Raw genomic sequence first — 13,604 nt, forward strand, 5'->3', positions numbered from 1 at the left:
GACACTCAGACAGACAGACAAAAATTAAATAAAAATCTGTTTTGGACTCAGTATCGATTATAAAGCATCCCCCGGTCAAAATTTTCAAAATATATTAAATGTACAGAAATCTTCTAGTTGTAGTTTTATTATAAATATAGATATACATAAATACTTATAATATACATATAAACACCCAGACACTGAAAAACATTCATGCTCACCACACAAACATTTTCCAGTTGTGGGAATCGAACCCACGGCCTTGGACTCAGAAAGCAGGGTCGCCGCAAACTGCGTCAATCGGCCTTCAAATGATATCACCGCCATGCTTATTTCTGCTGCCAAGCAGAATAGCTGTTTTCCGATCTAAAGAGCATAGTAATTGTACCGGCCCATGAGGCTTAACACCTACTCCTTGAGATAAGTACATACTGACTGAAAGACAGACAACGCAGAGCATAAACCGGTGTCTCACCATCATCCTCATCCTTTTCATTAACAAATCTCTTGTTTCCTTTCGTTGTAGAATGCAAGACGTTAATCGTTTTAGTGAGCGTGGGTTTCCGAAATTCGCTCTGAAGCTTATTTTTCTTCTGTAAGAAAATCCTATTCATACACTAAAGGGGATAATTACGACACTTCACGGCTTCTCTTGAAGGCCCGAAAGACGATCGGTAAAGTCGTCTAAGTCCATTTCAGTAAAAAAGAAAAGAACTCTTCGTGAAAAGGATTCGCGGCATTGAGCGCGGCTGCTTCTTACACCGTATTCTGTAGACCGTAGCCGATGCTTTTTCTTAAGGACAGTACTTATAGGGAGCAATCCCTTTTATATTTTTACATACGCGCGGATAAAAGTCCATTTAATCCGATAAAAGTCCATTTCATCCGCGAGCATGTAAAAGTCACAGCTACTAATAATACTATTACCCAAAGTTACAAAACAAAAAAATGTTACCATTCATATAGAATATTACAGCCCATAAGACTTGTTTCTTTATTTTTATTTATTTATTTTGTTTACTAACCGTCACTAAAACTTACTAACTTTACTAATTTTACGCAGGTGGACTTAAATAATTAAACACTGATTTACTTTTTCGCACATAGGGGAAATTTAGTTAATATATTTATTAGATCTTTCAGTGTGCTAAGAAATATTTTTTTATTATACTTACATAAGAAATAACTATTTTAATATAGACAAAACGGTGTAACAGTGGCTGTTATAAGCGTTAAGGAAAAGGGGCAGCTGAAGGGGAAGGTTTCTGTAAAGGCAACAAAAACACCACGTTATTAGCGAGATTGGTGTAATCTGACTAATCTATTTTGGGTAGGGCGCGCTTGGTAACGCTTAGAAGCCTCAATTATTGTATAAACATTAAACAATGGCCACAACATTGGGAATAGAAAACGTTATATGTTTGCCATGAGGTAAGTTATTATTAATAACAAATTTGAATTCTAAATTTTTTAGGATAGATCAATTTAAAATACCATCCAGGACTATTGTTTGCCGAAATAAAATTATGAAATATTTTCGAAATCTACAGCAAATGAATGGTTCATTTGCTGACAAACTCAATACATTACCCTTATCATATTTGTTTTGTTTTTTACTCACATCTACTGAATTCATAAAAAAATGTCTAATGCCTAATAATTGTTTATTAATTTGGTATTTTTGTACGATGGTTTATCTCTGAAGCATCTTTAACTCAAAGGCTGTAAACTTTTGCCTATGGGTTTCGTGGTTATTCCAAGAATATCGTACGGTAATGCTTGCTCGAGTGATCGGACTTCCTTTTCTCACTACAAGTCAGCCCTTCGTCAATCACAACTGGTTGTAAATCCTAAATACTTCAAATAGGTTTCTACTCAGTTCGGAACGGCTAATCGTTTGACAGCATGTCTTTATTGGTAGGGTAATTTAGCTACACCGGAAGGCTTCCACCACACCACACCATACCAGATCAGAGAAAATTCAAAAATATTAAATTCTCAAATGCCCCTGCTATGGATCGCGTCCGGCAGGGTGATTACGTATCTCGCGACAGGTTTGCGACAGGCGTAAATCTTGCAATCACTGCTGTCAAACGTCACTTTTGTTTATTTATTGTATGGAAAAGTGGAGTTTGACAGCAGTGATTGCAAGATTTACGCTTGTCGCAAACCTGTCGCGAGATACATTATCACCCTGCGGGAACCCGTCACTTATAACGCAAAATTACTCACCACTGAACCAAAGAGGATTTGAACACGTACAATATTCTGTAAGAAAATCGTAAGAAAATAACATGTCAAATATTATTTGTACACAGGTGACCGCCTGCTTGATATCCCTTGCAATGTCTGCGGCGACAGGAGCTCAGGAAAACATTACGGCATTTACAGTTGCGATGGTATGTATGTATTTATATACTATAATTAGATGTATCTAGGTATATTCTTTATATATTATCTATCAACTTTGTTGTGCTTTATTATGATAGTTTATGTGTGATAGTAATGTCAATTTAGTTGGTATTGAGTCAAGGGATTTAAATACCCAACATTTTCATCTTATATCTGATCTGATATATTTCCGGTGATTTGGTCAGTGACAATGATTTTAAGAAAACTTAAATAATGATAAAATAGGTAGTTAGGTGCCTTTTTGAGAATGGATCCCAACAAAATTGTAATAAATAAATAAATATACTCCTATATTACATACATCGCCATCTAGCTCCAAAGTAAGCGAGTAGGATACATAAATACTTATAATATACATATAAACACCCAGCCACTGAAAAACATTCGTGTTCATCACACTAACATTTTCCAGTTGAGGGAACCTACGGCCTTGGATTCAGAAAGCAGGGTCGCTGCCCACTGCGCCAATCGGACGTCAAATATATAGTATATATATATGTATAATGTATATAGTAGAAGTAGTAGTAGAGCATTTTGTATCAGTTTTCGTCGGGGGAAGTACCTACTCCCGCCGCATTGCTGTGTTCCGATCTGAAGGGAGTGGTTGCCAATTACTGGCACATGAGTCTTATCACCTACGCCTCAGGTTGATGGACGAAGGGTGGCACATTGTATGACGAGTTCCTTGCATGCCCTGTGTATATGTTTAAAGGCGACAGTTTTCCGCTTATTATCACGTGTTTATCGGTTCGTCAATCCTAACTTGATATTATAAATGCGAAAGTGTGTTTGTTTGTCCTTCATTTGCACACTAACTTAGCAACCAATCAACTTGATTTTTTGGCACAGAGCTAGTTGAAAGGACGGAGACTGCCATAGACTAGTTTTTATCCCAAGAAAACAAACGGTTCTTACGGGATTTGTTCAAAACCGTTATAAACGCATTAAAGCACGCGGGCAACATCAAGTATTTACTATAAAATAAAATAAACGTGTGTGTGTACTTATGTACACGCGTTAGAAGTATAACTTCTTTGGCGTAACAAGATCTTTTCAAAAATTTTTCTTTCGTTTATTCTACGTTTAAACGACACTAACAATAGAAAAAAGGTATTGTTTGAATTATTGAAAGTCAACTGTCAACCTTTTATAGCTAACTTCATGGTGTCGGTTTTTTGTGACGGTGCGCGCGCGCATCGTAGAAATTAACTCTCATTTTTCCCTAATGCGCTAAGAGAAGTACAACTTCAAAAAGAAAAAAGAAACATTACATTATGTAAAAAGTATATGTTTTTTTCTCACACAGGCTGCTCGGGATTCTTCAAGCGGTCAATTCATCGAAACCGCGTGTATACTTGCAAAGCGGGCGGCGAAATGAAGGGCCGCTGCCCAGTGGACAAGACTCACAGAAATCAGTGCCGCGCCTGCAGGCTCGCCAAGTGCTTTCAAGCCAACATGAACAAAGATGGTAAGTAGAAGGTGAATTTGTTCTGCTAAGCGTTCTGTACTAGTCAAACTTATGCCCGTTTTAACTAACTAGGAACAAGGCAATTCCTCATAAATAAGTAATGCCTAATCTGAGGAGATTCTTAGGCATAACCTCAACCGTTCCCCAATAGTTATCAACTAACAGTTGGTGAAACATTTCTTCACACATCGCGTAAATCCATGCAAGAATCACAAAATTTATTGCGCGCATCAAAAATATAATGATTTGGGATTATTTATCGCCACCGTTAGCCTTGTGTATCGCCTTTATGTTCTACATAATATTATGTATCTCTTTCAATTAATAGTTATGTAGGTGTGCATCCAATTCTAAATTAGATGTTTCCGATGTAAAAATACATGATTATAATCAGTGATTATAATAATTGAAGTAAAACATCTACGACGCACAGTCGCGTCGGCGTGAAATCAAGCTTCGCTTTCAGAGGGTATTTTAAAAACTTAATGTTTATTTTGACAGTTCGAAAAGTAAACACTACTCTATGGTGTTTTCCGAAACTGGCTTATGTAACGAGCTTTGTGAGGTTGATTTTTTGAAAGAACCCATAATACTTGTTGAACATTAATATTAAAGAAAAACACACTACATATAAGGTAAAAGAAATGTTCGTGACAATATCGATTCGACCCTGAACAAGAAGAAGCCGAGCATAGCGCGAAGTTCCTCAGCTTTTGGAATTTTAGAGATATCTTATCGCTATAGAGAATTTAAGCATTATATTTTTGTTCCATTTAAGTTATTCTTATAGGTTTTTTTATACATAATCCAGTTTCCATAGTAAAAAAACAAATAATTATTATGATTACTAAATGACAAGACATAATTCTAAAAAATACTGCTCACCATAATATATACAAATTAAAATTATATTTTTTTGCAGTTTTATACACTTTGACACATTGATGAAATCCATATTTGAATAGAGAAGGTGGCAGCTTAAACACGAGAATATAAAATATAAAAGAGAATATCTTGGGTTGTTTATGCTTTCACGTCTTAACTATTCAAACGTTCATCATGAAATTACGCGTACACATTACAGGTCGAAGTAAATGTACAGAGGATACCTTTTACCCATAAAAATACTGATCGATTGACGAAATCTACATAAGCGGGCAGTGTTTTTATAACTGTAATGTCCAAAATATAATTGTCCGATTCTATTATTTCACTATAATACCTAAAACACCGTGATCTCAGCAGGTTGCTTTATCCAATAGCGCGATTACCTAGCGACATAAACCGTCACAGCGTTGTCGTGCCATTCCAATTCCACCATATTTTATCCTTTCTGTCATTACGTCACCTTGATGGTCCCAATACGGTTTTCAATACGTTTTGCTTGGTACTTACAAACATTTGCTATTTTTATTAACGCTTGCTGTAATTAATACGTGAATAGTTTCGAAATAACACTAATTGTTTTTTTTTATTCCTAAATAAGATTTAGAAATTGTGCGTTGTAAAGTCAAGATATCCTGAGGATACTTCTGTGTAGGGATTGAAACGTGTATACTTTGAGAGACAGGTGTGGTATGGGGCAGTCTTTGCCGACCAGTATTAATGTTAAAGAAATTATAAATTTCACCATAGAGATTTGTCAGGTTGACCCGGTTAATAATATTGAGCTTATTTTTTTTGTTGGGTTTATTTTATTTTGTTGTATTTATCCGAAAATAAAACGCATGAGGTCTCGTGGGATTTCTAGTTAGACCTTGACTAGATATTTCTCTACGGACAAAACCGTATGGCTGAGCGATTTAGCGTTCCGGTTCGATACCGTGTAGAATCCGATCAGACATAAAAAAGAAAGGAAAAAGAAAGACCCCATCTTTGACTGCACCATCACTTACCACCAGATGAGATTGCAGTCAAAGGCTAATTTACTCCATTGAAGTGGCAAAAAGATACCACTATAAGACAATATATAAGACTTTATAGACAAATGCACCATAAGTGAACAGTTAGACGGCTTATATTTTTTGTATGTTAGTTAGTATTTTTTTTTATTTTTGTCAAAATATTGTTCATAGAGGAGTAAGGCGGTTGTTTATATCCACTTTTCGTTTATAAAGAGCAAATATTTTGTCTTACAAATAGTTACTATACTGTTATAAATATATTGTGAAGCTACCGCTTTTAGATATTATGGACTTAATATATAACCCTAAAGCGCACCTATCTAATATTAGATAGATGTTATCTGTGGTACAATAGTAAATCCTATTAGGTTTAGGATGGCTATAATACCTGAGTGTTTACATTCAAAGACCTATTTTCATTACACTCACAGCGGGTAAATCATTTCTATTCTATTGAACTAAAATGTATTCTATAAAAGCATTGTGTGACATTGTTTAGATACCTATAACAAAATATTACAAAACATAATCCGATTATAGATATATAACAGCTTATCACCTATCAATCTATCTTTGAAATTTTGGACAATCTCCCTGGCGCTGAGGTCTTAAAATAAATAAATAAATGCACTACGATACACTACGATAATACACACACCGCCATCTAGTCCCAATGTAAGCGTAGCTTGCGTTATGGTTACTAAGAGAACTGATAAATATTTTTATGAATAATATACATAAATACTTATAATATACATATAAACACCCAGACACCGAAAAACATTCATGTTCATCACACTAACATTTTCAACGCCAATCGGCCGTCAAAAAAAAGCTGGAAGTCCCCGGTTCCATCGCCAGCAATGGAAATTTGGGAATTCATAATTTCTGTATTTTCTCTCGTCTGATCTGGACGCTTCGACCGAGGCTAGTTACAACCCTACTGTCAAAAATATATGAATAAGCGGTCACGGTCGATGCCGTGTAGAAACCGATTTGGAGTTTAAACTTGATAAAACTGCCTTGGTACAATCTCAAACTGCACCATAACTTATAAACATAACAGGAACATATCACTATGTGATAGTTCCACTCTAAACCAGAAGCTTTTTAAAGAAACTCATTCTTAGCTTATACCAACAACCGAAAGGGAATCAACCTTCTTTACTTTAGTATCCCTAACTTTGACATCCTACCTTTGATACCTACTGTCTTTCAACACCCCTTTTAGAGGTCGCTCTACGAAATAAAAGTTCCCTAGCCTGCCTCTGAAATACCTATAAAAATAAACAGACAGTCAAATGATTTTTTTTATAAGTACCGTTTAAACTTTTAAATGCATCAAAAGTGAAAAGCTGTTTTTAGAGATTCAAGATTCAACACTTAATTTTATTTATGAGATTAGATATACAGAGTTAAATATTTATTATGCTCGTAAATTGAAAAAAACGAGACCACTGAAATGATTATTGAAACAAGCTTGAAATATAATCATGTCTCCATCATCATCATGTCATATCTCATGTCAACTACGAGTATATTATATATTTCTCTCTCTCTCTCTCTCTCTCTCTCTCTCTCTCTCTTTACGTTTTTTTTGAAGTAATAATTGATGGACGGAGCAGATAGGCGACCTGATAATAAGTGAAAACCATCGCCGACTTAGACGATTAGACCGATTTAGACGGCGCAGTGGGCAGCGACCCTGCTTTCTGAGTCCAAGGCCGTGGGTTCGATTCCCACTACTGGTAAATGTTTGTCTGATGAGCATGAATGTTTATCAGTGTCTGGGTGTTTATATGTATATTCTAAGTATTTATGTATATTATTCATAAAAATATTCATTAGTCATCTTAGTACCCATAACACAAGCTACGCTTACTTTGGGGCTAGATGGCGGTTTGTGTATTATCGTAGTGTATCGTAGTGTATTTATTTATTTATTTTAAGACCTCAGCGCCAGGGAGATTGTCCAAAATTTCAAAGATACATTGATAGGTGATAAGCTGTTATATATCTATAATCGGTATATTTATTTATTATTTATTTATTTATTTATTTATCGAATATAAAAAAGAGCAACACTTCGCAAGGCAAAGGAACGTGTCCTGCAACGTGCCGCTCTGTGTCCATCACCTGACGCGAAGGTGTTAAGCCTCATGTATCTTTAATTAAAAAAGCAACCCCGAACTCAGCATTGAAACAATGCTGCTTTGCGGCAGACATAAGCATGTCGGTACTACTTCCCTGGACGAGCACAAAAAGCTTGCTACTTAAAACAAACGCGGAAGGCAGGCTAGAGAAACACTAGTTCGATCCTAATCCATAAATATTTAAAATTTGAATATTCATCACGCTCGCGGCAGGTTGTTTTGTCCAGCAGCCGTGCGGTGAAACGTCGGATAAAATAGATTGATGTGGCGAGTACCGTCACTCCGACGTTCTATATTCACAATATACGACCCTATGTCATTACGTCACCTCGATTCACCCAATACTGTATTGTGTTTGACAACCTTTGTCGCTTTTATTTATTGCTGATGAATATGCTCCAGTACATTGATCCATGAGTTCAGATTCTATTTTATACATCTACTTTGTCATTCTGATCACCCTTCTCCCCAGGCTGCTTTCTTCTTTCAATGCTTTGAGTGGAGAAAGTGGTGATTATGGGCAAACCCTCCCGCTGCGGCAGCCCTTTAGTCCAGCTGTGGACTGTTATAGGCTTTTTATGAATGATAATAAACGGGGTGGATGCGTGATGGCTTTATGCTCGCGCGTGGCAGGTACTGAAAGTTTATTTTACAGAAAATTCCAATTCCGTTACATAAAAAAACTATACAGTGCCATTTCATATTTAATAAAACGTTAAAACGCACTTATTGAACGAGATCTGACGACTGATAATCTTTTGTTTGTTAATATTAATATTAAAAGTGTTAATAAAAGAATGATTTTAGTTTAAGCGACGTCAGCAGGTTCGTTAGTCTAATAATAGGTACAGCCGTTCACTTTGTTTAATGTATTTTAGTTAACCGTACGTCATTCTCTCAGTCAGTCGCATAATTTAGTTGCAAATACCTAAATTCGCTGATTCACTAATCATTTAACTTTATTTGGCAGCCGTTGTTCTGGCTTAACAAAACAAACAAGATTAGCCCTGCGATTTTAAATAAATCAGACTGAGGGAAAAACTTTTTATTTACAATCATTAAATTACTGTTATTAATGACGATGATAAAATACCATTTAATATTTTAATTCTTTTTTGACATTAAATGCGTCACAGTGGCTTATTTATCTTAGAGATAAGTACCTATAAGGTTTAGCGATTTATTTGATTCTAGTAAATATCAGTGTGGTATACTAATTAGTCTTTATGTAGGTACGACGTACCTACCATCAAATGCAAATCTGCAAAGCTTATCGATTCAAACAAACAAACAAATCTTTCTTCTGTATAATGTTAGTAAATAAAGTATGAATAATATCATAATAGCTCGTCCGCGGTTTTTTTTGTTTCTAAAGCATTCTGCAGGCACATTTAATTTGAGATATGTTTGATCAAAACAACGAATAGTACCTTCGTTGTATATATATATATATATATATCATCATCATCATCATCATCACATCAACCGATAGACGTCCACTGCTGGACATAGGTCTTTTGTAGGGAGTTCCAAGTTCCACGATTCTGAGCCGCTTGGATCCAACGGCTACCTGCGACGCGCTTAATGTCGTCTGTCCACCTCGTTGGGGGTCGACCAACGCTGCGCTTACCAGTACGGGGCTGCCATTCCAGCACCTTGGGACCCCAACGTCCATCCTTTCTCCGAACTATGTGCCCGGCCCATTGCCACTTAAGCTTCGCGACTCGTTGAGCTATGTCGGTAACTTTGGTTCTTCAACGAATCTCCACATTTCTCATTCGATCGCGTAGAGATACTCCGAGCATAGCTCTCTCCATCGCCCGCTGAGTGACTCTAAGCCTTCTTATGAGGCCCATAGTTAACGACCATGTTTCAGAGCCATAGGTCATCACTGGCAACACGCACTGTTCGAAGACTTTCGTCTTCAGGCACTGAGGGATATATATATATATATATTTGATAATAAATGTAAAAAAAATAATGCTATATAAATAAACCCTACCCTTGGTGATGAAATTAGTTATTTGAATAAGAATTAATTCTGCGATACAAATGTTACCCACTGTTGTTTCTACCAGCGATCGACTGTATACAATATTATTGTAATTTTCTTAAGAATCCCGTTATTTTTTTAAAATAAATTATAGCATAAGTTAGTTACTGAAAACTTAGCTTTTTTAGTAAAGAGTTGTTTAAAATTGGTTCAGTACTTTCGGAGCCTATCCGGTACAAACAAACAAAAAAATCTGTCCTCTTTATTATATTATTAGTATAGATGTATAGAAATAAATGGAAAGTAGCTTTAGGTTTAAATAACTTATGCATAGAAGCCCAACTAAATCTAAATCTTTGCAAAATGCGAATAATTGAATATTCATAGAATCCCACGCGTCGGTAGCAAGTCGGGCGCTAGCTCTTGTTACAAAGCTTTTGAGTATTCTGTGCTCCTAATAACTGTATAATACTAGCGCAGGGCTGCGATACTGATATAATATATCAATTAAAAATATATGTATCCAACTTCCAATAAAGTGTACATTTTTCTACTAGTCAAGCCCTTTCGTTTGATACCCATATTGAAGGAGTTGAGGAAATTATGTAATTCGGCATTTTGAAGCAGCGGACACACAGACATACACACACTATGCCTAGCCATAGTTACTTTATGGTAGGACACTAATCCCTGACCTAAGGGGATGGCCTTGAATAGTATATTCAAGATGAAAAAACTACCTAATTTACTGGTATGCTATAGCTTTGAAAGTAGCCCTCAGTGAAATATAACTAGCTCGGGTTTGCCTAAAAAATGCATGCGTGAAGGCACATGACTGAAAATACACATGCCGAAAGATTCCGTTCTACCTTTACTAGCTAGTTAAAGTCAAAGTCAAATATTTCATTATTCAAAAAGGCACAAATCTGGCACTTTTAAAGCGTACATTACACGTAAAATATAACATAGAAGTGAGTTGATGGCGATAACTACATTCGTCAACTTAAAACTAAAGCTACGAGGGTTCCAAACGCGCCCTGGTCTAAGAAGAAGCCCACAACAAACTGAGCCGGTTGTTTTTTTTTTTGCTATCACCATCTCACATTGTCACTTAAAACTATTAAAGAAGCAACCTGGTTAGAGCAACAATTTACACCAAAAATAGATAGGTATTTGTTAGTTAGGCATATAGGCGCAAAATATAAAACATCATCAATCTGAAAGTAATAAAACCATAATAAATAATAAATTTAACTATAGTATTAAGAAAAATAATACAACCCCAACAATGGGATTGCTGAGCTTTGTGATCTCCATAAAAATTTTCAAAGTTTGGGACAGACCGTCACGCGTCACACCGCTTCACAAAGACTGTAAAAAAATATTTGACTTAATTTTTTGTAGTTAGAAGGAAAGTGTGGTGCACCTCTGTACTTTCTAAGGCGCCGAAGTTGGCAAGCCCTGCCTTCATTTCACTAACATTTTCTCGTCTTATGCATCATTTGTTTGGTTCAAATCGTAATAATTGACGGACGGCCCACCTGATGGTGGACAGATCAACACTACGGCCATGCAAGGAACACGTTCTGCGGCGTGCCTTCCTGTGTCCATCAACTTGAGGCATAGGCGTTAACCCTCATATGCCTGGTATTACACCAGCATCAGCATAAATATAAACTTAAATCACGCGAATCCCCCCGTGAGAAGTTTAAAGAAATAGGCATACTTACTGTAGCTTCAACAAAAAGTGGTCATAAACAGTCGACTCACAAGAAATGGTTATAAATTAGTATCGTCTGCATATTGTTTGCGAAAGGTACGAAGTCATTTGTGGGATTGAGTATGAGCTTTTATAATATGATTCCTAAGGTGATTTTGTACCTACCAATGCATAAGTTTAAAGAATATGTTAAAACACATTTATTACAGCGAGGTTACTATACAATTAATAAAATTGAGATATAGAATAAAATAGAAAATACAAAAAGATAGAAAATTGAATGTTAAAATGTAAAATGTAAATGGTTGGAAAAGAGCAGCTGCTGACTTTCTTGCCGGCTTCTTCTTGGTAGAATCTGCCTTCCGAACCGGTGGAAGAGTCACTACAAACAGACAGACTTGACGTTTCAAAAGTGCTTATATTAGGCCTATTTGAAGTAAATGAATTTTGAATTTTTTGAATTTCGCTTCCAAGCCCTTCAGACCCGAACACAGCATTGCAATAATGCTGCTTAGCGGCAGTAATAAGCATGGTAGCAGTACTTCCCTGGGAGAGCTGTCACAAAAAGCTCTAATACTAAACGTTACGTTGACGGTAGCCCTGACGAGTAACTGGCTGCGGTCTCGCCGCAGGTGCTCTGCCGCTAAATTATTCACGAGCATCACTTTGTGCCGCCGCGACCCGGATTACCTTTATATGTTTACTCGCTCGCGTAATTATACGCCCTCACGAAACTTACCCGCCGCAGACGACGCGCTACTCCATCCATATTCCCGAGTCGGCTGTGTAACTACCTACTGGATAACGATCAACACAAATGAAGCTATTATATGATAAAACGTACGTACTGATGTTCTGAACTGATTCTAACTTTAAATAAACTATACTGTTTTTATGAGACTAGATGTTGTCCGCGAGTTTGTTCGCGTTTGATTTTATTTTATTAGACATGTAAAATTTAAAAATAACTAACTAATAATTTAAAAATTCCACCGTGCACTACAAAATAGTCGAAACAAGTAACTCTTACCCGTTGCATCCCGCTGTCAGCTGTTTAGAAAATTAACTCTGGAAAATTAAAACGCCAGACAGAAATACAAAAATCTTATGACGGGTGTTCGTGTTTTAAAACGAGCACATAAAAAAAAAATCGAACTAGCTCAAGCTTACAAAGCTTAACTTTAAGGAAAGAAAACTTCGGAATCTCTCGGATAAATTTTTCTCGAATCTTGAGAATACGTTATAATGAATCTGAAACTCAGCTTAGTATTTCATGCAGAACACAGATGGTAATAGTTCGTAAGATCAAAGCTTACAAATCTATCTAGGAAAAAGGCGCACTACAAAATTTTCCATAAGTAAATATTTGACGAGTACAGATAGGCCAGTCATCGATTTTGCCAGGTCCATCTGTCGGAGCCAATCAGCTAACTTCAATATCACAGAGCAAACAGGGAGCAAATCGGCAATAGTCAAACGCTAACTTTGAGCTACCCCTTACCCCTACGCCTTTATTAACCCGGCTACAAAGGGGTTACGATTTTAACACTCCGTGTTAGTCTGTTTGTATTAAACTTCGTTGTACTACCTCATACGTCTAGTGGTTAGCGTGTTAGGCTGCGGATCTTGTGGTTCTAAATTTGATTCCGGAGTCGGCTAAAAAATGGTTAAGTAGATAATCACGGCTTTACTGAGAAGTTTCCAGTAACAGATTGGAGTTAGGAAATAATGATTTTTCCCAGGAATCCCAACACGCACTGTTGCTTCAACGGTTAAGGTGAGGAAACCTGCATTAAACAAATTAAACAAAACATAAGTAATTATAAACAAAAAGTCAATATAAACAGTCGACTAACTAGAAACGGACATAAATTAGTGATATCTGCATATCGTCTGAGAAAAGTACAGAAATCCTTTGTGGGGATATATTTGTATATGCCCATGATACCCAAGGTCATATTAGATCTACCTT

At 36.4% G+C, this 13,604-nt stretch overlaps 1 protein-coding gene across 1 annotated transcript in view; it reads left to right on the forward strand.

The window, feature by feature from the left end:
- Nucleotides 1–2,296: 2,296 nt before the first annotated feature.
- The window catches only part of LOC120627620 (nuclear receptor subfamily 2 group E member 1), a gene marked incomplete at its 5' end in the record, with an annotated part of 37,740 nt that continues 26,432 nt past the window's right edge, over nucleotides 2,297–13,604 (forward strand). The window contains 2 exons of the mRNA XM_039895632.1: nucleotides 2,297–2,381; nucleotides 3,701–3,862. Of these exons, the coding sequence (XP_039751566.1) occupies nucleotides 2,297–2,381; nucleotides 3,701–3,862 (247 nt within the window). The remainder of the gene's footprint in view (nucleotides 2,382–3,700; nucleotides 3,863–13,604) is intronic.

The sequence above is a fragment of the Pararge aegeria genome, chromosome 11, assembly GCF_905163445.1.
Source record: "Pararge aegeria chromosome 11, ilParAegt1.1, whole genome shotgun sequence".
NCBI lineage: Eukaryota > Metazoa > Arthropoda > Insecta > Lepidoptera > Nymphalidae > Pararge > Pararge aegeria.